This window comes from Strongylocentrotus purpuratus, unplaced genomic scaffold (genome assembly GCF_000002235.5).
Source record: "Strongylocentrotus purpuratus isolate Spur 01 unplaced genomic scaffold, Spur_5.0 spur5_scaffold_21, whole genome shotgun sequence".
NCBI classification, from domain to species: domain Eukaryota; kingdom Metazoa; phylum Echinodermata; class Echinoidea; order Camarodonta; family Strongylocentrotidae; genus Strongylocentrotus; species Strongylocentrotus purpuratus.
The window spans coordinates 33,566,492-33,592,896 of NW_022145607.1; the positions used below are offsets into that span (position 1 = coordinate 33,566,492).

Consider the following 26,405-nt stretch of genomic DNA (forward strand, 5'->3'; position numbering starts at 1 on the left):
ATGCGAGGGAGCGTAGCCGATACCGGGTGGGGTACAGGGGGCGAAACCCTGGAAGCTAGTGGATTTTAGGGCTTTTTGAAGGCCAAGATGTGGCATTTTTAACACCTTTCTATTCCATAAAATATCAATCACAATCTCATATTGAAGTGAAATAATTAGTACAATTCCTGGGTAAATGGAAGTAAATTTATATGTAGTTAATGTGTGCAATAAAGACGGAAAATGTCAAAATCAAGTGAAAATCAAACAAACAAAATGGCTTGGTTACATTTTGGACTCTACTTCGACTGCGACCTTTTGATTTTGCTGATTTTTTTAATTTTAGAATATAGTTTTTTGATTTTTCTTTCTTTAATTTTAAATTTTTATTTTTATTAATTTTTTTTATTAATTTCTTGGAACAGCCGCGCGCCACTCCAACTGACCGCATGCGCCACAAGTGGCGCGCGCGCCGCCAGTTGAGAAGGCCTGTGCTAGATGATCAACCTTTTCTGATCGATTCCACATCGTTTCTTTCACAATGCAATCGCATGACCAGAACTCAACTTCATCTTTAATAGCAGATGTATTAGTAGTTTAGTACTAGTATAGAAGAGGGAGAGAGAAAAAGAGAGAGAGAGAGAGAGAGAGAGAGATTAAGATGATAATGATATGAAATTAAGGGGCCTACCCAGGGTGTTAGAAGGGGCAACGTTCTGAAATCTCCATTCACTTAAATTCATCTTTTTTTTGGGGGGGGGGGGGGGAGCAATCCCATCAGCTCTCCCATGGTTCCGAAACAGGGGCCACCAGAATATGTCATCCATAAATTTCACAATGCAATCACATGACCAGAACTCAACTTCATCTTTAATAGCAGATGTATTAGTAGTTTAGTACTAGTATAGAAGAGGGAGAGAGAAAGAGAGAGAGAGAGAGAGAGAGATTAAGATGATAATGATATGAAATTAAGGGGCCTACCCAGGGTGTTAGAAGGGGCAACGTTCTGAAATCTCCATTCACTTAAATTCATCTCTTTTTTTTTGGGGGGGGGGGGGGAGCAATCCCATCAGCTCTCCCATGGTTCCGAAAGAGGGGCCACCAGAATATGTCATCCATAAAAGCGCCCACTTTTTGTTTCTGTTTAAAACATTCTTTCGGGGGGGGGGGGGGAGGGGGCGTTTCACCTAAACAGCCAACCCCCTCCTAGACCTTCATTATCATTTTGATTCTATAACTTGGCTGCTATCACTAAAAAGAGATACGTTTTCAATAAACTGAAGGCAAACGAAGATCGTTGATAACAATATATGTCAATATTTGCACTTTCTCATCAGCTCTCGGAAGAAACAATAATTCTCAGAGCGTTCTGCTAAAGCAGCTCTTAGACAACTATGGACCAATCACAGTTAGACCTGTGCGTGACGTCAGCCGATCAACGAATGTGACCTTCAGATTCCTTCCGGTTGAGCTCATTAAGTTCGTAAGTAAATATCATTCATTAAAATTCAGTTTACGTTTTTAAAAAAAGATTCAAGATGTATAGGACAGGGGGTCCGGGCACTTAGAACATTATACAGTTGTCGTGTTTACCAATGGATAACATGAACAAGAAGCATCATGTAGACTACCTAACATGGATAAGTTTATCCTCGATGCCATTGTCAAGTATACAAATAATACACAGCAATGAGGAAATTAGTAAGAATTACCAACACAAGGTACCTTTGGAAAAATCTAACACGCCCGAGGCAATAGCCGAGGGTGTTTGGACTGTTTCGAAGGTGGCGTGTGGTTCATTTTAAATGCCCGAACAAAATGATGTGTATTATTTGTTTTATAACAAGATGTTTTATTTGTTTTATAACATGATTTTACTAATGACCGGTCATTAGTAAAATTAAGTATTAGACAAAATAAATGCCTGGTCACATGTACGCTCTCTACGTATCCTTGATTAGGATCCGCTTCATCATCTTATAATACACACTATCAAAGGTTTCAGAAGTTATGCGTTTAAACCTTTTACTAATTAATGTTTAAAATCACCTTTCCTGATATTCAACCTATCGGAACAACCGACATGTTGGTATACGCATAATTCTGTTAGTGAAACCATAAACGTACATTTATGGTGAAACTGCATCAGTATTGCCTATACATTTCTCTTAATGGTCGGTGTTGTTGATATTAGGAACATTACAGAATCTCCGGAATCCACCAGACTTTCAAGTACCGTTTTTCGCTCCAGAGCATAGAATTTTGTAATTATTGTTCTTTCACTTTTCTGTTGACAGGACGAAGAAAACCAACAAGCGAAGCTGTCGGCATACATACGAATGGTAAGATTTTGTTCAGTAGATAAACTTTCTCAAAAACGTATTCGACATTATTTCGGGTACATTTTTTGTTGGTATCTTCCTTTTATCACACTTGACAGGAGCGCGGTATATACAGTCTTGATCTATTGTTCCTTTGAATAAGCCAGTTCACTGACAGATACAATCTGCGCATGGGCAGATGAAGGTCATTTGTACCAAAATGGTAAAACCCACAGAGATGAATACTGGATATGCGCTCATGAAAGTTATGTAACATTATTCATGTATGCACCAACGGTACATTCTATGATACGCTAGTGGAAGTATTCATTTCAAGAGGTCAAACAAAAGGTATTCATGAAGCACCTCTAGGACTTTGGCAGTTATTATTCCAAGATGCTCAAAGTGGAACTTCTCTATGTGTAAAAGGTCTGTGGATATTTGGGGTCATTTGTACCATGTGCTATCTGTAAACTCCCTTATTGTTCACATAAAGTTGAAATACACGTGAGATTATGAGCGATGTATCATCATATCTGCCTCAAGTATTTTTTAAACAAAGTGGAACAACAATCCCCAACAATTATGACGACACAGTGGCTGTAGCCCCTACCGAATAGTAAAACACATGAACAGGAAAGAGAGAAAGGGAGAGGAGGAGGGCAACGTGCAAATAAATTCATAGGCCCTCTTGAACGCCCCCCCCTCATTTTATATCTTGGTTTTTTTTGTGTTGTCCTCGACTCTCCGTAGGTATATATGCACCTTATATTATTATCATTGTCATTATTATTTGTATTATCATGAATTATTTGTATTAATGTTATTTTCATTATTATTATTAATATTATTAGTAGTAGTAGTATAAGTATTTATTGCAAATTCACGTTATTTTTTTATTCAGATATGGACGGATGAGAACATGATATGGGATCCCTTGGATTTCGGTGGCGTCGATTACGTGACCGTAAAAAAAAACGATGTCTGGCTTCCCGACATCTGCCTCTATCAAAAGTAAGATGACGTCATTATTAAAGAATCGTTTTTAAGCTGAGATACACGGCCCTACGTGTTATCAGTGTCTGTAATATGATGTAATATTGCAGCCCGAAACAAACTGCGCTTCAAAATGAAGAAGAAGTGCCTCAAAAAAAGGAAAAATCTTTGAGCGACCGGTTTTACCATATTTGTTTTCCCCAATAGACTGTAGTGGTACGAAAACCGTTAGGAAAACGCAAAATTTGATTTCGATTTCCAATCATATGTATCTTGATAATCAAACAGGCGTTCGGCTTGTAAAAGTCATGGGATTCCTGACTGACCTACCGGTTTATAGCTGTCATTGCAGCATGAGCTAAATCCAGGATTTTGTTTCACAATCTGAGGCAAACTTACTGGATCCCTATAAACAACTGTTTAAATCTTACTTCAGGCCCATAAAACGTAGGGGTTCTGGGGTTGGAGCAAAGACTCTTACCCCTCGAAACCACCCTACCCCCTTCCCCTACATAATATTAGAACTATCATTACAAATATGTATATTTTGCTCGTCAAAGAATTCAGGGGAGAAAAGGGGGACGAATTTCATCAACTCCGTTTGTTTAAACATACGTGCATGTACAGTCCTTTCAGCACATTAAGAGAACCGATGTTGACTTTGTTTTCGAATGAGTAAATTGTCACGCGCATGTATTATTAGAAAATTCAAATACTCGATCGGCTTCTCGCGAACGGTCGTAGTTATGATTATGGGGGATGTATATTTTAAAGACATGAAGCATCTATTATGAAGCGCATACAATTCGCAATAAGGTGACCTTCACATGTAATTACTGTCGTAGAATAATTTTCTTGTCGCTCATTGTCTCCCTATCTGCCTTGCTCTCCCGCGGGCCGTTGATCAACCATATTGCCCTTGTCGCTATCCCCAATTTTTACCTAGGCTTTATTTACCCCCCTCCCCCTCTCTCGTTCATTTAATAACATTTAAATGTCACGTTATTTCCTCAATGTCAGCGAACTCTCGCAGGGACCTGGGGTCCGTTTCATAAAACTTGTTAATTATTACCACTGCTACATTTCTATGACAAATTTGCTCTCAGCCAATCAGATGCCATGATTTCAGAAGCTTATAACAGTAGCTTGTAACTTGTTATTTGATATCAAGTTTTATGAAACAGGGCCCTGATCCAGGGTTTAACCCTTTGCTTACGGGAACCTGGTGGTCCCTGCATGTGTTAAGCCTATGGGACTTATAGAATTCGGTAGTCAACGGGTTAATGTCTGCTTTGTTTAGCGTCTGTTTCGTAGATAACGGCTATGATACAGTGGAAAACACCCTTCACTCAGACAGGACGTTAATGCACCTTCGCATAGTTTGAACCCCCTACACTATTTGTAAAAGAGCAGGGGAACCCAAGTCTAGTGGTCCACCTACACTACCCAATCCGTTATACAGGGAGGAGGGACCCGAGGGTTACAGTGATTCAGCTCATTTTCTCCCTCTTAGGCACATGGGACACCAAATACTCAATAGTACCAATTCAAAATAAAACTAGACTTTAATTCGTCACTTTGACGAATTAGGTGATACGTATGCTAATGATTTACACAATGAAGAATGCATTTTCACGATTTCATATCGTTATATAAAATGCTTCTCCCGTTATGATCTATCCATATATATATATATATATATGAATGAAGGCAATGACAAACGAGAGCGAGAGAGAGAGAGAGAGAGAGAGAATATGGCCCGGTTCAAATTCAGTTTTCTTTAAATCAGACCCAGTACTGAGGATCTTTCGATGTGCCATGTTTTTGTTATTTGATGGCCTTTGAAGCTACATAGAAATGCCGTCTTTTGTCACCAAATATTGTTCAAATAGCATTGTAGAGACGATGAACAACTACGAACGCAAAGTCGTTAGCCATGAGAATGTCAATTTCTATCAACCAAGTAGAATCAACTGTTTTTTTCTTTTGTCACCAAATATTGTTCAAATAGCATTGTAGAGACGATGAACAACTACGAACGCAAAGTCGTTAGCCATGAGAATGTCAATTTCTATCTCGTTCTGCTAAATAATCCGAACAATAGAATCAACCAAGTAGAATCAACTGTTAAACGAATTTATCACGAGTTCTGAAATTTCAATTTGTTACTGCACGTCATAATAGTATTAAAGAGCAGCAATGGCGAACGATTGTCGCTAAAATTCAAAAATTGTTGCTTAGATTGATTAAATTACCACGAGACATCAAGCTACATACGGTAGAACTATGATCGACAAACATGATATTGTTTCGAAAACAGTCTGAAAACATTGGAGGTAGAATGAATAAGAGATAATGTGGTCATGTAAACAAGTGCATTATGTCCATGTTAATCCCCTAGTTCCAAAATCATGATTGTATTCTCTATTTATTTCTCCTATATAATTTATTTCAATTTAAAATAGAAATTCTAATGTTCCTTCTTTTGGCTTGATAATATTTCAGCAACGAATCGACAGTTTTGGTAGACATCTTGGATGTATCTTAGCAATACATTCTTGGCACATGACGTATTGTGTATACGATAATAATGATAAGAAGAAGAAGCATACAAATAACTATAAGAATAATAACAATAACACATAATTACTATAATAATGATTATAATTACGATATTTACTATGATAATCAATATAATAATGATTATTATGATACTGCTGCTATTACTACTACTACTACAACTACTATAAGAAGAAGTAAATGAAGAAAAATGGTAGGAGAAGAATCATTTCAGCGATATTAGTGAGTATATTCTAAATGATTGAGGTATACACGTGCATAAACATTACATATTCCGTGGTAAGAATAAAGTAAGCGAGGAAAATGAAGGCAATGACAAACGAGAGCGAGAGGGAGAGAGAGAGAGAGAGAATATGGCCGGGTTCAAATTCAGTTTTCTTTAAATCAGACCCAGTACTGAGGATCTTTTCATGTGCCATGTTTTTGTTATTTGATGGCCTTTGAAGCTACATAGAAATGCCGTCTTTTGTCACCAAATATTGTTCAAATAGCATTGTAGAGACGATGAACAACTACGAACGCAAAGTCGTTAACCATGAGAATGTCAATTTCTATCTCGTTCTGCTAAATAATCCGAACAATAGAATCAACCAAGTAGAATCAACTGTTAAACGAATTTATCACGAGTTCTGAAATTTCAATTTGTTACTGCACGTCATAATAGTATTAAAGAGCAGCAATGGCGAACGATTGTCGCTAAAATTCAAAAATTGTTGCTTAGATTGATTAAATGACCATGAGACATCAAGCTACATAGAACTATGATCGACAAACATGATATTGTTTTGAAAACAGTCTGAAAACATTGGAGGTAGAATGAATAAGAGATAATGTGGTCATGTAAGCAAGTGCATTATGTCCATGTTAATCCCCTAGTTCCAAAATCATGATTGTATTCTCTATTAATTTATTTCAATTTAAAATAGAAATTCTAATGTTCCTTCTTTTGGCTTGATTTTTTCAGCAACGAATTGACAGTTTTGATAGACATCTTGGATGTATCATAGCAATACATTCTTGGCACATGACGTATTGTGTATACGATAATAATGATAAGAAGAAGAAGCATACAAATAACTATAAGAATAATAACAATAACACATAATTACTATAATAATGATTATAATTACGATATTTACTATGATAATCAATATAACAATGATAATAATAATGATTATTATGATACTGCTGCTATTACTACTACTACTACAACTACTATAAGGAAAAGTAAATGAAGAAAAAATAGTAGGAGAAGAATCATTTCAGCGATATTAGGGAGTATATTCTCAATGATTGAGGCATACACGTGCATAAACGTTACATATTCCGTGGTAAGAATAAAGTAAGCGAGGGAAATGAAGGCAATGACAAACGAGAGCGAGAGAGAGAGAGAGAGAGAGAGAGACAGAATATGGCCGGGTTCAACTTCAGTTTTCTTTAAATCAGACCCAGTACTGAGGATCTTTTCATGTGCCATGTTTTTGTTATTTGATGGCCTTTGAAGCTACATAGAAATGCCGTCTTTTGTCACCAAATATTGTTCAAATAGCATTGTAGAGACGATGAACAACTACGAACGCAAAGTCGTTAGCCATGAGAATGTCAATTTCTATCAACCAAGTAGAATCAACTGTTTTTTTCTTTTGTCACCAAATATTGTTCGAATAGCATTGTAGAGACGATGATCAACTACGAACGCAAAGTCGTTAGCCATGAGAATGTCAATTTCTATCTCGTTCTGCTAAATAATCCGAACAATAAAATCAACCAAGTAGAATCAACTGTTAAACGAATTTATCACGAGTTCTGAAATTTCAATTTGTTACTGCACGTCATAATAGTATTAAAGAGCAGCAATGGCGAACGATTGTCGCTAAAATTCAAAAATTGTTGCTTAGATTGATTAAATTACCATGAGACATCAAGCCACATAGAACTATTATCGACAAACATGATATTGTTTTGAAAACAGTCTGAAAACATTGGAGGTAGAATGAATAAGAGATAATGTGGTCATGTAAGCAAGTGCATTATGTCCATGTTAATCCCCTAGTTCCAAAATCATGATTGTATTCTCTATTTATTTCTCCTATATAATTTATTTCAATTTAAAATAGAAATTCTAATGTTCCTTCTTTTGGCTTGATTTTTTTCAGCAACGAATTGACAGTTTTGATAGACATCTTGGATGTATCATAGCAATAAATTCTTGGCACATGACGTATTGTGTATACGATAATAATGATAAGAAGAAGAAGCATACAAATAACTATAAGAATAATAACAATAACACATAATTACTATAATAATGATTATAATTACGATATTTACTATGATAATCAATATAACAATGATAATAATAATGATTATTATGATACTGCTGCTATTACTACTACTACTACTACAACTACTAAGAAGAAGTAAATGAAGAAAAAGTTGTAGGAGAAGAATCATTTCAGCGATATTAGTGAGTAGTGAGAAAGTGCATACATTGTGTGTTGGCAAGCCAGAATCCGATAACCGGGGTAAAAATGTAAAGCGCTTAGAAACTCGGACATTCCCGACGTACATGTATTAAGCGCTATGTAAGCAAAAATATTATTATTAATGTTATCATTATTACAGTGTCGTCAAGGATTTCATCAGTTACGCAGATACTTACATTGTCGTGTCGAGCAATGGCACCATGGACTGGTACGCGCCGGTCATCGTAGCCACGTCCTGCCCCATCGATATTACCTACTTCCCCTACGATGTGCAGCACTGTAACCTGACCTTTGGCCCTTGGTCACTGAACACAGAAAGGGTGAGACAGGGCGAATCAAATATTTTGGTCCCCCTCCCACTCCCTACAAAAAAGGGAAACAAGACAAGAGTGCACTATTTTTAAAATAGGCGTCACATTTCTGGATCTTATACACAGACCTCATTTAATTCGCACAGGGCGTTTGCTCGCGGTTTTCAAACATATTCCATATCTGAATCATCCTTTAAGGGAGCTCGGTAATATGTTCATTTGAGAAACGTCAATTAGGTTATGAGATTGGATATGGCCGTTTGTGGCATTATGAGGTTTTCTGGCTTTCAACGTCATGGGCGTCACTGTGAGAGGGTGAGGGGGAGGGGAAGGGTGGGGGAGGAGGTTAGCATCCAGTGGCTGATCCAGGGTTTGCCGATAGGAGAGGGCCTAAAGGTCTGTCAGGCACTACCTAAATGAGATGAGAAATTATTCTTGCAATGATCAAAGCTACCGCCTGCTGAGTTTACAAACCTGGACGATAACTGCTAAAGCATACTGCTCATTTTCCAATTCGAGTTGTTTGAAAGTTGTAAAACTTTATTTATTCCTTCAATAATATTGTTCCAGGTCCGTTTTCAAATTTCAACCGACGCCGATGCCAATGTGGACTTATTCCATAAAAATGGAGTCTGGATACTGGAAAAGACAACATCCAGAAATCAGATCGTTGAATCGTGTTGCTACAATATCTCTTGGTCCTCAGTCCAGTTTATCCTGCAAATCCGCCGTCAATCGAGTAAGTATACTTTCTAATACCATAATTAGGCCAAATACATTAATAAATCCATTGATTAATTCATTCATGTGTGCATTCATTAATTCATCATTCATTCATATATTCATTCATTCATTCATTTATTCATTAATTCATACATTCATTCATTCATTTATTCATTCATTCATGCATCCATGCATTCATTCATTCATTCATTCAACCAAGTCATTGGTCCAATGGACATTTAAACATGTAAAATTGTTTTGCTGAAATCAACAGGTTCAAGTATAATTTTCGCATTACAGAAACCTAAGTCAATCGATGACATGTTACATTACTGCGATATATATATATATATATATATATATATATGATTAAAATATTAATTTTGGTTAAAACAAATTTTAAGCTAATCTTTTTTTTCACATACTATTGAAAACACCACTTAATTAATTCCTTCTTTCTCGTCACTTCCTTCTTTCCCTTTTAGGCCCACCTAATTTTGTTATATTTGAAGAATTTGAGGGCATCTAAACATAAGGGTAGTTAACAAAAAATCATTAATTTATAGCAATATCTTTTTGAGCGTGTGTAGTGCATATATTCAGATAAAATTACTTTCAATGGAAATGTGCTAGCATTGACTCAATGGTAAAAAAAATATGAAATATCAAGTAAAATATGATGAATATTGAAAAAGGTTATATTTGCATATATAAACAGAGTACATTTGTATATTTGAGTAGGGTGCAATTGCGGACTCAAACCGGGTACATTTCGATATATTCGTCACAAATGCAGGTTTCTACACTCGTACTGTCGTTGTCCCATGTATTCTCCTGACGGCGTTGATGGCGCTCGTCTGTTGGCTTCATCCAGCGTCTGGAGAGAAGGTGACCTTGGCGGTCAGTAACCTTCTGGCGTTGATCCTCTTCCAGCAGCTCGTTGCCGATAGACTGCCACCAAGCGGTGAGACTACGTCCATCATTGGTAAGTATGCCTATACTAAAGAGGCGGCTGAGGAGAAACACAAATTGTCTTTTTCTAATTCTTTGTACGTCGGTTTGGAATAAAATCTTAGTAGACCGGATCCACACGTCCTTTGAAAAGAATCGTTCATCAAAATAATGCTCTTAAAATTATTAAAAATAGCCTATAACAAGAGATACCTGAAAAAATTAACCAAACTCTCAAGCCACATATATATGTAGTCCCATTAGCCCATTCCTGGTTGCAGTGCATTAAAAAAAAAAGCAAGATTCGTTTTTGTTTTACGCCCCTGGCCCCCTTTAAAAAGTTACTAATCACGTGGCACCCTCTTCTCATCTTACAGTGATTTTCTTCATCGTGATGATTGGGTTGAGCTGTGCAGAGGTGGTCTGCTCCATCGTTGTCCTGCGACTCTACCATACCGGTGGAAGGCGGCAGATACCCAACTGGTTGAGACGCACGATGCTGCACCCGTTCATCATGCGTCTCTACACGAACGCAGAGTGTACCACCATGCTGCGTGCCGAGGATAAGGCCAACGAGTAAGTATAGCCCGATGCCACTAAACAATCATTGACAATTATTTTCATGCAAACTGCTTATCCCCGAAAACTGCCCCCTTGAACAAATCTATCTCCTATTAAGTCAATGTTGCCTTGTTAAGTAGTACTAATAGTATCAACGCATGTTTATGTAGTATTTCATATTTTGTTGTCAAGGGGGTGTTTCATCAACTCAAATTGATTTCGATCTTGAAAAACAATTTCAAGACCGAGTCAATTCTAGGCTGTTATTGGATACCCATCAAGTTTAAGAACAATTTTAAGGCTTTAATCTGTATAAATTATGTTCTTTCCTTTTTCAGACTCCTGATTATGAATTCACTGAGTAATCCGACTCCACAAAACAACACCATCAACTCAACACAAAACCAAGAAAATGGGATGCATGTGGAGAAGAAAGCAAACGGTGTCGTCCAAACCATCAGCCAACTGCCTGAATTCGACACTGTGAGCATGCGCTATGACCTGGAAGTGCTTAGCAGGACGTGGCAGGAAGTGGCCATCGTCTGCGACAAGTTCTTGTTTATTCTTCTGCTACTGGTCACTTTTGTCGCTTGGTCGTATCTTCTTGTTAGCTTTCTGACGATGAAGGCGTATTAGCTCAGTCGGTAGAGCAGTGGTCTCGTAATCCGGTGACCCGGGTTCGAAACCAAGGCGATCCGCTTAGGTCCCTCGTAGACGACTTAAAGCAGTCGGCCGTCTGGTTGCTTACTTACCAGCATATATGCTTTCTTAGCAGTCAGGTAAAATAACCACCACCACCTAAAAAAAATAGTCAAAACAATGGGACTGAATAGACAGGGGGAGATGAGGATTGCCTCATGATAATATACCCTTGCCTACGTTGTAACTGTAATAAGTTGTCAAGAAATATTAGTTTTATGCGACGCATTCAGTATCTCTTGCCTAAGCAAGTACTAGTAATGATTTAAATTAATCCCTTTTAACCTCACATTGACTCCTGCAATATTACAAGAGTTCAATAATTACAAAAGCGCTATGCTAGATTTATGCTACATGCCTATTTGTGTAAAAGTGGCACAATGCCTGGGTGTCATGATTGACGAGGAGTTACGTTGGACGGAACATGTGGAAAAGGTTATAAAAACTGCTCAAAAGATACAAGTGTAATTGAGCGAGCCAAACGTTATGTTCCAACAAGATCTCAGAAACTTCTATTTAATGCAATCGTACTTCCTTAATTTGATTATTGTTCCTCGGTTCTATCAAGACGTCACCTACTTTGAACAGTCTTAAACACACTCTAAAAGCCCTGTTATCTGCAGATGACGTGTAAGTTAACCTTTGGTTCTTTTTCGTGCGAAGCTGACCAATTTTCCCTAATTGCAAAATTACTAAAGGTTGATATGGTTAACCCTATATTATGCATACATACATCTAATGTATCCATTTTCAGCTACCTTGTAAACAACCTACGTGTGTAAGTTAAAGTGCAATCGAATGTAAATATGTACAGTATATAACAATGTTGGTATCCCGTGCCCGTGTGTTAAGCTATATCAGATTATTAAAAATGTATGCTTTCAATCATTTTGTTGACTTTCTTTTAAATACGTGGTTATCATCTATTCTTCTTTTTATTTTCCATATTTTAATTTATTTTCTATTAAAATTGAAAATTCCATTCACACATTTCTTGTAATTGATCAAGGATAATTATTGAATGAGCAGTTATTTCATGAGGATACCATTAAATTTGTACTTCACCTGTTTATATGCTTGTGTATCTATCTATGTTTGTTTTTTGCTGCTGTTATTTTTATTCTTATCAAACAGGGCCTCATTAAAGATCACCAAATTGGTGATATGTGCCACCCTGTATAAATATTAGAAATAAATAGATAAATATCATCTTTACTTTCTTTCACGAGGTGATGTAAATACTTTACCATTTTAAATGCACTCGCAGCCAGTTTATCGTATTAAATCTGAATTGTAATTTTTTGGTAAACAATTTTTAGGGGTTATGACTTATTTCTGTGTTTTTTAAAATCGTAACCTCGTATATTTTGTAGTCTTTCTTAATGTTTATATTTTCATTGTGTCATGTAATGTTGAAATGTGTGTACGTATTTATAATTGTACAGACAGGGTCACTTGGAGGAGCAATATTCGTTCATTGAAAGGGCTACCCTGGATAAAGAAGACTTGAAGAAAACAAATAAATAAAATATAGCTTTATAATTATTTAACCATGGTGACAGGACAACAATAATAATAATAATTATAATATTTGTGCTTATATAGCGCTTAATACGTCAGGAGTGTCCGAGTTTCTAAGTGCTTTACATTATTACCCCGGTCATCGGATTCTGGCTCACCTGCACACAATGTATGCACTTTCTCCACTCCCTGGGGAGCATTCCGACAATAGCTACTCGGCTCAAATTGTTAAAGCATACCAAAAGACTGAAGTATGGTCAAGGATCGTGGTGAAGCATAATAAATGGCTTGATTTGCCCCCCCCCCCTTTGATGCCACCGACCTATAGGAAGTTATGTAAAGGTCAATACGACGAGGGACGATTCATTTTGTGTATGCTATTCCAACGGTAGAAAACATAGAAGAAAATCATGACGCAAACATGATTCGCAAAATACAATGTTCTTCACTTTAATGTAATAAAAGAGTGGCCGTATTAAATTTTTCTTATCGTAGTTCACGTACTAAAGTTTACAAAATCACAGCATTTTTGCTAGTTTAGTCATCGTTTTCAATTCAAAGTCTGACGATATAAATGTCAGTCAGATACAACTTCGGAAAAGCGAGCACCCCGAAATCTGCGTATAACGCATCATGAATACCGTGTGAGTCAAACAAAAAATTACACCTAAAAAATTGCTTATCATTTTAAAAATCATCTATAAACAGTAAATTATTATACATCTTATGAATAATTTGTTTTATCCCAAATTATTTGGTTTCAGTTTTGTGTCGTTTGTGTTGACGCTTGGATGAACAGGAGGCATTGTTTGCGAGAGTGCGAGAATCGATACACGCTAATCCTCGCTGCACCATAACGCGTGTGGGCGTCGACAATGTTACTACGAATAATAAGCTCTTTAGGGGCATTTACACTGTGTTCCAAACACGCCAAAAAATGTCAAACCGGAGCCTGGCCGCGATGTTAACAAGGGCAACTACGCTTTACCGGCAGACATGCCAAGCCCGAAACATTCCAAAACGAAGTGTGATCTTTTGGCGTGTTTTGGCGTGTTTTGGCGTGTTTTGGCGTGTTTGGCAAGTATGAACGCTCGCAGTTGTAACATCGCGATGTTAGGTCACGTGACTTTAGGAGCTGAGCTAGCTGCCGTCCTTGAAGAAAATGATAGAACGATGTAAACAAAGAACAACATAAGAGAAGATGATAGAAGGAAGAAACAAAGAATAACATAAGGAAACACAAAGGAGGAAGTGGTAGAAGGAAGACGCAACGAATAACATAAGGAAACACAGAAAGAGAAAGTGATAGAAGGAAGTGATAAAGAATAACATAAGAGAAGGTGCTAGAAGGAAAAACAAAGAATAACATAAGGAAAGACAGAAAGAGGAAAGTTTTTGCATCGGAGTGCCGCGCATGCGCATTACCAACTAAAACACGCCAAAACATCACTGAGCTTTTCAGTCGGTGATGTTTCCGCACAAGTGTAAACGGGTGCGCGAAACATCGCGACTTTTCAAAATGAGGTATTTGACAGTATAAATGCGCCTATAATAATTGGTCAGAAAAAGTACGCATGACCTTACTGTTTTAGTTTTAATTTCATTGGATATATATGCGATACACAATCCCTGCCCACGCTCTCTTGTTATTCTGAACATATGACGTAATAGCCGGTGGCGTAGCGTGACCAGGTCAAGTCGTTGAGGGGGTGGGGGGGGGGGGGGGGTGGGGGCTCATCGGTCTTACTGGATATATCATGCAATGCAAATATAACAATAATTATCATCATCATCACGTGGGTCCTCTATATGGGGCGGAGTAGGGGGGGGTGGCGGGTTGGGTATCCTCATTACCGCTCTCCATCTCAAATATGATTATGCGGCGTCCGATTAAAGGTGGGTTTGAAAGGCAAAAGTAGTCCTGTTATTTTCGTTCCACTTCCCTCTCCCCCTTTCTACCCTTTTCGTCTTTTCCCTCCCCGTCCCTACCCCTTTCTTCTTTTCTCAGTGTTCGTCATTTAATTGCGGAGGTAGCCCCGTGCCCCTTTAGCTACGTCCCTGTTCCTAGCGAGATCAAGCTCACTGAATTGACTGATGTTCGCCCATCTTCACGCGCATCATCATCTGGGCATTGTAGCCCGCATGTTTTTTGTTAGCTGGTGCCGGGCAGAGTTTGCTCAAAATTAACATTACATTTGAAGTTCTGATCAAAGAGACACTGCGAGCACCTACTTCGTCTTCAAACATCCTTTGCTCCGCAGTGACAGTGTATTTCAAGCAAACTGATGCATCTTTAGTGTCTAATACTACTCAATCAACGGAATAAGACCGCTGCCTCTGTAACAAACAAAAGCATTCCTTGTGATTGTCTCTTTGATGGATATTCCCACCTCCTGCGGTGGAAATTTAATATTATTTTGAATTAAAATAATTACCCGTTTTGTCATCCCCGCCATCTTGCATACTATTCATGCTATTTGGAATAACTTTGAAGCAGACTTCCACCCTGATGACTACCTTGACGTTTCTATTGTTATTTGGATTAATTCAAGCATCGTATGGCAAGTATTTACGAAAAGTTAACTTATACGCGATTCCATACCCTATGTTATGTCCCACAGAAATCATATTTGGATTGGATACTTAATATGCCATTGTAAAGTACGCCTAATTAAGAAAGGTAGCGTATATAAAGCCTAAACAAAAGAGATGTGTTTTGCCCTTTGCGACCGACCCAAAAATCTTGAAATCTACGTTCGGCTTTTTTAATTATTTTTTTATAGCGTTTTTTAGAGAAAAAAAATGTATTAAAGCATTCAAAACTGAGAAATATCAGCCCAAAGAGAGAGTAAAAAAAGAAAGAAGATATTTCCGACCGACCGAGTTGTAAGAGATAAGTGAATTTATTAGTTTATAATTATAACTCCCGTTTTGACATCTCTACATTGGTTGCCGATTCAATGGCGTACAGAACGTAATATTTTATTACTTGTATTTCATTGTTTGCATTGTACTGCCCCTAAGCACAACTCGACTTTGTTCAATTTCCTTATAATAAGACAACTCAGATCTTCTAACTCTTCTCATCTTGTAGTCCCCAAAACAACAAAATCGATCTTTTACGCATGCTAGATCAGTTCTATGGAATCAATTACCAAAGCCTCTTAAGAAAATTCAATTGTTCAAAATCATTTTTGATTAATTCAATATATCCACATTCCATCCTTGTCATTCCTTTATATTTCCTTAACTTATATGTGTGTCAACGTATTTCTTCGATGTACTCTTAATTATTTTGTTCATGTCCCCTGTATTGCAATCCATGTCTATTTATAGTGTACATTTTTCATGTATACTGCCAGCGCTTGTGTATATTCTAGGAAATGGATAATATTAATATAAATTCATGTCATTCATGTCTCCTATTTCATTTTTTAAAGGTGGGCGTTATAGCATTTCTTTTTTTTATGTATCCAAGTTGTTGAATTCATTAATACTTCATGCATTATTAGTTATAGAATGCTAAGAAACATGAATCCAAAATGTTGTCCATTCATAGTTTTTTTCTTCTGTTGGTATTTAAAGAGAAGGTTGAGTTCTGGGAAGAGGTGAAAATAATTTGTGAGCATTACTCTTTCTTATTATGCAAGTGTGGAAGAAAATCAGTTAAGACATGTTCCCTGAAAAGCATGGCTCTTCAAATGCCTTCATATTCTAAATATGCATGTAACATCGTAAAAATCGGGGGGGGGGGGGCGGCTTTTTACGCAACGTGTTCGTGTAGTCCCATATACATCTTTCTGTGTAACTTTACCAAGACTTGGCCATATTTCTTATCATTTTGATGATTCCAGAACCTTGCAATACACACAAATTCTAATATGCTAGATGATCAACCTTTTCTGGTCGGTTCCACACCGTTTCTTTCACAATGCAATCGCATGACTAGAACTCAACTTCATCTTTTACATTTAAAAAAATATACATTGTTCCTATATCCTGGAATGTATAATGGTGATATAATACAATTCTCATCATCGTTATTACTGCCGGGTTTTAGAATTTCTTTTTTCCAGCTTTTATTTCCATCCGAACGAAATATATTATTTAAAAAAATACTGAATGGGTGAATAGAATATTGAGAGAGTCTGATATTACGTCACAAGCTGTTTAATATCAATACAGAAATCGGAATCCAACCTCAATGGCAAGCTTTTCTAAAACGAAGCAGAAAAAATCAAAGTAGCACACTGTTGAAAGTTTGAAGGAAATCGGACAGAATATGAAAACTTTATAAATATGAATGATTTATAAGACAAAAAGTTGCAATCACTACCTGTATAGGTATGTGCTTTTCAAATTGACTGAATCGGTCATATCGCTGTGATGTAGTGGCGGACAACTTTCTCATTCGTTCCACCACACACAATATCTAAGATTTCAAATTTAAAAAATGTATGACTCTAGATGGTCTTTTCTTTTAAAGACAGTCAATACTACTGGGCCAGAAGGGATTAGACCACACAGCGAGGTCACTGACAGGTGGCTATCTCATTAACTCAGCTCTCAACTAACGTAATAAAAAGGGGATCATGGGGGACCAACAGGCACCGATTGGGGAAGTTTTCTATATAGAGGGAGCAAGTAGCTATAAATAGGACAGTGGGGCTTAAGAGGACCTGTAAGAATATTCTCTCCATACAAATTACGTAGCGTCCCAAGAGTGAAGGCACTTGGGAGAAAAAAAATGAAATCAGTGATATTTGTGTACACGACAAACGGGCTATAGTTATCCGTCACCACGTTACAATCCACTGACAAAATTGTAAATTTAAGATTCGCATAGCTGTAGTGACCTCACATTTCAAACATTCATAACTTTCTTATTGCAAGGGGTTGGATTGCCCTTTTAATGTGGCATATCATGATTTATTTCGAAGGGGAATTGGGGGAGAAGAGAAGTATGCAACACATATCCGCGAATGATTGTGTTAAAGGGGCTTAGTAACATTTTTCAGACGAGAGAAAGTGGTGCTAAGGTAGTGACTTCACCGTAGAGGATTAAAGATAATCTGAAAGTTTGAGTGAAAACAGACCATTATTAATGATAGAAATTGAGAAAAACTGATCTGATCGACTCCTAAATTCTCCCAACTATATTATCGCAATGCAATTACATATTAGGTTAATGAAAATCGTCGCAAGCAATGAATCGGCTCTATTATACCATTCCAGACATGTAAGTGTTGAAATGTTTTTGAAGTCTGTTTTATGTCTTATTTTTTTATGGAAAACCGGTTGGAAAAATTCAAGAATGGTTGGGGAATTGACTGTAAGAGGGTGTCACACAAGTGACGCCTTCAAAGAAAACCCTAAATCTCTTTGTAGTTTGAGAATTTTTTTTCTCAGGATTTGTTTGCATGTTAGAAGGTTAGTACATTATAAGGAATATACTCCTTTCATACAAAATTTACGCCGTTTTTTCATCAACCTTTTAACAATGTTACCGAGTCACTTTAAAACATAGATTCTCACGTTCCAGAGGAGGGAGTCGAGGAATGATGGGAAAGTTCACAATTCCTACCAGAAAAAAAAAAATCACCGTTATAATCGAATTTCTATTTTCTTGTAATTTTCTGGAATGTTTAAATTTGATAGAGCTGGAGCTTCAAATCCATCCTTCCCCTTTTTACTTGTGTGGCATTTTAAATTCAATTCAATCAAACAAAAATGATTAGCGGTTGAATGCATACGCCGTTCTGGTTACAGTCTAGCTAGAAGATGAATTATTTACGTGATTTAGAATTTCATGAGTTTGGAAGTATTACAAATCCTCTCAACGAAATTTGCCCATTATTTCCATAGCAACTACAAGGTTAGAGGAAAGTGGACGCTGAAAATGAAACAAGTAAGCACAAATTGGGGGCGGGGGGGGGGGGGGGAAATAACACAAAAGCAATAAGCCTACAAGATCCTTGATGATTAAAGGTAAAGACCAGTATTGGAAACGCCCCAATTTCAAAAAATGAAATAGAAGCTCTTATTACCAATCATGTGAAAGAATATGTTTTGACTAATACATGATGATAACAAATTAGCCGGGAATCCGCCTACTAATTGATATATTTGGTAAATTAGTTTATATATTGGTATGTGAGAGATAAACGCACGTGTCGCGCACGTGTGCGTAGTTCCATATACATCTTTCTGTGTACAGTGCTTGTAACTTTACAAAGACTGGGCCAAATTTCTTATAATTTTGATGATTCCAGAACCTTGCAGTACACACCAATATTTATATGCTAGATGATCAACCTTTTCTAATCGATTCCACAACGTTTCTTTCACAATGCAATCGCATGACCATAACTGGTCTTTATCTTTAACGTGTAGTTGATGATAAAGGCCAATAGGAAATTGAAATTTGGCGATACGATGTGTCACCTTGTCATTTGCGATGATACGCGTCAACGTTGTTAATGTGTGGCGTAGATATGGGGAACACAGGGGCCCACTCCTCCCATTGAACTACAAACATCAAGGGAAAGATATAAAGATAGAGAAAGAGATAGAGAGGGCGAGAGAAAGAGAGAGAGAGAGAGAGAGAGAGAGAGAGGACGGGCAGAGAGCAAGAGAGAGAGAGAGAGAGAGAGAGAGGGTGAGAGCGAGAGAGAAAGAAAGAGAGAGCCAGAGAGGAAGGGGCAGGGAAAGAGAGAGAGAGAGAGAGAGAGAGAGAGGTGAAAAGACGTAGAAAATGAAATTGGGAGGCAATCAGAAAAGAAGATGCTTCCGGGGGAGTCGGGTCCCGTCCCCATCGAATAACGAAAAAGTTAGTAAAAAGGAATATAGAAATTAAGAAAGAGAGAGAAGGACAGAAAGAGGGGGGGGGGCAAGGTGAAAGGATAATACGACTCTTTAGAAGGTTGTATTCACTCATATTTCAGCTAGAAATAGAGAAAGAACGGTTCCCCCAGCCCCCCCCCCCCTCCAATGGCTTCGATGGCTGATCCAACAATACGCTACTATACCGTATATAATTATACGTAACCTGCTTAATTCAACCCCGTCAATAAGAGACGGATTTGAGACCTCGAATATTAGATGGAAAAGTGAGGCTTTATGTTTGGGCGTTGGTATCAATATTAATGGGATTTTAATTTGCCGGCCTTCAGCATTCCTGTAACGAGGTCTGTATCGTAGATGGTGGACGGAAAGAGACATTGCGACATATAGATTCTATGACTGGATAGTTTTATTCGACAGCAAAGAAGAGTGACAAATATTTTCGGAGCAGTAATCATGGCAGAATTAGTAGAAGTAGCAATAGTAGTACTACTACCCCTATTAGTAGCAGGAGTACTAGAAGTAGTTGAAATAATAATATTAATAGCAGATGTATTAGTAGCTTAGTGCTAGTAGTATAGAAGAGGGAGAGAGAAAGAAAGAGAGAGAGAGAGAGAGTGAGTGAGCGAGAGGGAGAGAGAGAGAGAGAGAGAGGGAGAGATTAAAATGATATTGATATGACATTAAGGGGCCTACCCAGGGTGTTCGAAGGGGCAGCGTTCCGCAATCTCCATTCACTTAAATCCATCTGTTTTTTTTTGTTGGGGGGGGGGGGGGATCAATCCCATCAGCTCTCCCAAGGCTCCGAAAGAGGGGCCATCAGAATCTTTCATCTATAAAAGGGACGATTTTTTGTTTCTGTTTGGAACATTCTTTCGGGGGGGGGGGGGGCGTTTCACCTAAACATCCAACCCCCTCCTAGACCTTCATTATCATCTTGCTTCTATAACTTGGCTGCTATCACTAAAAAGAGGTATATTTTCATAAAACTGAAGGCAAACGAAGATCGTTGATAATAATATCGAGCTAGATCAATTAAATGATGGTAATAGCATAAGTAGTAGTAGTAGTAGTAGTAGTAGTAGTAGTAGTAGTAGAAGTCGTAAAAATAACAACAATAATAACATTAATGATATATGTCCATATTTCGCCCTTTCCTCATCAGGTCTGGGAAGAAACAATAATTCTCAGAGCGTTCTTCTAAAGCAACTCTTAGATAACTATGGACCAATCACAGTCAGACCTGTGCGTGACGTCAGCCGATCTACGAATGTGACCTTCAGATTCCTTCCGGTTGAGCTCATCAAGTTTGTAAGTATATATCTTTCATTAAAAGTTAGTTTTCGTTTTCAAAAAAGGTTCAAGATGTATAGGACAGAGGGGGTGGGGGGGGGGGGTGGGTCCGGGCATTGAAAACATATAGTTGTCGTGTTTGCCGTTTGATTACATGAACAATAATCATCACACCCGAGGCGATAGACGAGGGTGTTTGGACTGTTTCGAAGGTACCGAGTGTGGGTAATTTAAATGATGAATATTATTTGTTTCATAAGATGATGTTTTATTTTTTTATAATATGAGGTTTTATAACATGATTTTACTAATGACCGGTCATTAATACAATTACGTGTTAGGCAAAATAAATGCCTGGTCACTTGTACGCTCTCTACCAATCTTTTGATTAGGATCCGCTTCATCATCTTATAATATACACTATCAAGGGTTTCAGAAGTTATGCGTTTAAACCTTTTACTAATTAATGTTTAAAATCACCTTTCCTGATATTCAACCTATCGCAACAAAAGACGTGTTGGTATACGCATAATTCTGTTAGTGAACCTGCATCAGTATTGCCTATACATTTCTCTTAATGGTTGGTGTTGTTGATATTGGGAACATTACAGAATCTCCGGAATCCACCAGACTTCCAAGTACCGTTTTTTCTTTCATTTTTATTTTGGCAGGACGAAGAAAACCAACAAGTGAAGCTGTCGGCATACATACGAATGGTAAGATTTTGTTTAGTAGATAAACTTTCTCAAAAACGTATTCAAAATTATTTCGGGTACACTGTTGGCATCTTTCTTTTATCACAGTTGACAGGTGCGCGGTATATACAGTGCGTCCCAGAAAAAACGAAACCGAGAACTATCGATGTTTTATCATACCTTAGTCACATTTATAATTAAGAAATGACACATATTTGGAAAGCTTAGATCTTCCTCTTTAATTTGATGCAACTCACATGATGCATATTTCACGCATGAGTGATTACAGTCAGTTTGAAGAGAGAAAACCAAAAAGTTGTTTGGCGGACGGTATCTGAATTTCAAAGAGAAAATTACATTTCTAGAAAGTTGAGTTTCTGCTCTTTCATATGGAATAACAAAGTTCTGTTTGTTTAAATTAGTGCTTGCATTTCCATAATTTTATCAAACGAATTCGTTTTCACTGGCTGCCTGCCGTAGCAAAAAGCAGAATTGACAAAAGACTTAACTCCGTTTCGTAGACAATCTTCCATGCATAAAGTCTTTCGTCAACGGCTGATTGCTAACGAAACGGAGTTAAGTCTTTTGTTAATTCCGTTGTTGCTACGGCAGGAAGCCAGTGAAAACGAATTCGTTTGATAAAATTATGGAAATGCAAGCACTAATTTAAACAAACAGAACTTTGTTATTCCTAGCTCATTTTTCATGGTTGAGGTGTCATATGAAAGGGCAGAAACTCAACTTTCTAGAAATATGATTTTTTTTCTTTGTAATTCAGATACCGTCCGCCAAATGACTTCTTGGTTTCCTCTCTTCAAATTCATTTAAATCACTCATGCGTGAAATATACATTATATGACTTGCATCAAATGAAAGAGGAGGGTCTAAGCTTTCCAAATATGTGTCATTTATTAATTGTAATTGTGATTAAGTTATGATAAAACATTGATAATTCTCGGTTTCGTTTTTTCTGGGACGCACTGTATAGTCTTGATCTATTGTTCCTTTTAAATGTTCACATACATGTGCAATCATGAGCGGTGCATCACCATATCTGCCACATGTATCTTTTAAACCAAGTGGAACAACTATTCCCAACAATTATGACGACACAGTGGCTTTAGCCCCTATCGAATTAAAAACATGAACAGGAAAGAGAGAAAGGGAGAGGAGGAGGGCAACGTGAAAATAAATTCATAGGCCCTCTTCAACGCCCCCCTCATTCAATTTCTTGGTGGTTTTATTTTATCCTCGACTATCCGTTGGTATATATGCACCTAATATTATTATCATTATTTATGTTACTATTATCATTATTATTTGTATTATCATTAATTATTTATATTATTGTTATTTTCATTATTATTATCAATATTATTATTATTATTATTATTATTATTATTATTATTATTATTATTATTATTATTATTAATTGCATATTCACGTTTTTTTTTAAATTCAGATATGGACGGATGAGAACATGATATGGGATCCCTTGGATTTCGATGGCGTCGATTACGTGACCGTAAAAAAAAACGATGTCTGGCTTCCCGACATCTGCCTCTATCAAAAGTAAGATGACGCCATTATTAAAGGCATCGTTTAACAATGTTAAATCTGAGATGCAGGCCCTACGTGTTATCAGTGTCTTTGATATGGTGTTATATTGAAGCCCTAAAAAAAAAATTCGCGCTTCAAAATGATCAAGAAGTGCCTCAAAAAAAGTAAAAATCTGTGAATGACCGTTTTTTTTTACCATACTCGTTTCCCCCAATAGACTGTAGTGTTATGAAAAACCGTTAGGAAAACTCAAAAGTGGGTATTAATTTCCAATCATAAATATCCTGATAATTAGAGAGGCGATCGGCTTGTAAAAGTCATGGAGTTTCTGAATGACCTAAAGGTTTATAACTATCATTGCAGCATGAGCTAAATCCAGGATTTTGTTTCAGAATCTGAAACAAAGTTACCGGATCCCTATAAACATCTGTTTAAATCTTACTTCAGGCCCATAAAACGTAGGGGTTCTGGGGTTGGAGCGAACCCTCCTACCCCTCGATACCCCCCTACCCCCTTCCCCTACATAATATTAGGACTACCATTACAAATATATATATTTTGCTCGTCACTTTAGGGGAGAAAAGGGGACGAATTTCATCAACTCCGTTTGTTTAAACATACGTGCATGTACTGTCCTTTCAGCACATTAAGAGAACCGATGTTGACTTTGTTTTTGAATGAGTAAATTGTCACGCACATGTATTATTAGAAAAGCCAAATACGCGATCGGCTTCTAGCGAACGGTCGTAGATATGATTATGGGGACGTATATTTTAAAGACATAAAGCATTTGGAAAAGCCTAATACGAGACCAAACAACAACAAACTGACAAGAACCAAAAAAGTTATCATTTTGTTTCCACGAGTCATTTGGCTCCAAACATCGAAATTTGGGTAGGGAAACCTTTCTTTTGTGTACTTAACGCTTGCAACACTGCTTTGAAATGGGTACATGCTGGCCGGTTGTGCCCTCATAAACTATTGGCCTCATAGTCCCAATCCACTATGGTTCTTACTCCATCACAGGTGTTATGGTCAAGTGAATACGCTGCCGGACTGTCAATCACAAGGTCCGCGGTTCGAGTCCCGCCGCGGCACTAATGTCCTTTGGCAAGACATTGATCTACATTTGCCACTCTCCACCCAGGTGTTAAATGGGTACCCGGTAGGATGCGAAAGCCAATGTGATATGCTTAGCAATTTGGGCGTAGTAGCTCTTGTTGGAATGCTCCCCAGGGAGTGGAGAAAGTGCATACATTGTGTGCGGGCAAGCCAGAATCCGATGACCGGGGTAATAATGTAAAGCGCTTAGAAACTCGGACATTCCCGACGTGCATGTATTAAGCGCTTTATAAGCAAAAATATTATTTTTATTGTTATCATTATTATCACAGTGTCGTCAAGGATTTCATCAGCTACGCAGATACTTACATTGTCGTGTCGAGCAACGGCACCATGGACTGGTACGTCCCGGTCATCATAGCCACTTCCTGCCCCATCGATATCACCTATTTCCCCTACGATGTGCAGCACTGTAACCTGACCTTTGGCCCCTGGACACTTAACACAGACAGGGTGAGACATAGCCTTTTGACAAGGCCTCGTGACTCTGACTATTTTGCATCCTAAACAGCGGCTGGGATGAGTCTAGATACTGAACGCGCGACCGAGTGGCGCTAGCCACGAGGCCTTTTGCAATCTAGATTTTACTGCTCTGTATGAATTATTCATTACTTTGGATTTATTGACCAATCAGAACGGCCATCTTCCAGTTGGCTTCGTTTGTGATTCGTTCATTATCAAAACATGTAAGAAAAGGTAAAAGACGTAAATAAGTCTTGTTATATGAGACATATTGCTCCGTTTATTCTCATTTCACAACGCCCCCTATCGTCAGAGCATCGTCAGAGTCAGCAGCCTAACATGTTAGCCTATGGACGCTTAAAAAAAAAAAATCGTTAATATTTGTTTTGTTTAAACAAAAAGCACATCCACCCCGACGTACGTTATCACTAGCTCTTTCATTTGAGCCCTCATGTCTCATTGACTTTTGAAAGTTCACCCACCGTAATTTTTCAAAATAGGTTGCAAGCTCGTCATTGCCTATAATACACATGTGAAACAAGTCTAACTTTGGACTCAGTTTTCCAAGCGATTTGAAGATTATAGGTCGAGCACACAAAACATAAAAAGCATGAATTATCATAGATCACTTCTGCCTATTTCATTTTTTCCATTTCATCCAACCCCCCACCGAAATTTTTCAATTTAGTAAAAGCAAACATTTTGCCGAGGTAAGCAAAAACAAGAATATTCATGAACGGTCAGACAATACATCCTTTTAGTACGTAACGGAGAGTGAATGGGAATGGGCGATGATCCGTGTAGGAGGTAGAGGTCAGTAGTTTGTGCTGGCAATGTTCACGCGAGCGAAAATGAGACAATCGGAGCAATATGTGAACATATAAATGATAGATTCAAAATATCACATTCAAATCTATTTTACATGCAAAATTACAATACAATAGGAAGCATTTGATGACTTATGCTAACAATCATAAATGAGATAATTGGACTTTCCCTGTATATAAAATGAACCAGTCCAACTCGTTTTCGTTTCATGTAGAGGTCAGAGGTCTTAGCCCGGACGTCATTCTTAGTTCATAGTAGACCATGTACGTACTACGTAGAGTTTACTGTGCTTGTGTGTGTGTGTGTGTGTGTGTGTGATGGATACTAAAAGCTGACGTCATATGCGAGGATACGTTCGCTGATTGGACGCTACCATTTCGGTAGAGAATTCCAGTCAGAAACAAATATTAACATAAGAAATACAATCTAGATTACTAAAGGCTACTTGGCTGCGCTATTCGCTCTATCGTTCAC

At 37.6% G+C, this 26,405-nt stretch overlaps 2 protein-coding genes across 2 annotated transcripts; both read left to right on the top strand.

The window, feature by feature from the left end:
- Positions 1 to 12,501, top strand: LOC105444768 (neuronal acetylcholine receptor subunit alpha-10-like). Its single transcript, XM_030994339.1, has 9 exons — positions 1 to 31; positions 1,317 to 1,462; positions 2,277 to 2,321; positions 3,205 to 3,314; positions 8,502 to 8,682; positions 9,244 to 9,412; positions 10,193 to 10,381; positions 10,725 to 10,923; positions 11,247 to 12,501. Exons 1-9 carry the CDS (start codon positions 1 to 3, stop codon positions 11,542 to 11,544), a joined length of 1,368 nt encoding a protein of 455 aa, XP_030850199.1. The 3' UTR covers positions 11,545 to 12,501.
- LOC115927955 (neuronal acetylcholine receptor subunit alpha-3-like) lies at positions 12,231 to 25,148 on the top strand. Its single transcript, XM_030994340.1, has 5 exons — positions 12,231 to 12,237; positions 21,137 to 21,282; positions 21,936 to 21,980; positions 23,422 to 23,531; positions 24,914 to 25,148. Exons 1-5 carry the CDS (start codon positions 12,231 to 12,233, stop codon positions 25,146 to 25,148), a joined length of 543 nt encoding a protein of 180 aa, XP_030850200.1.
- The last annotated feature ends 1,257 nt before the right edge of the window (positions 25,149 to 26,405 follow it).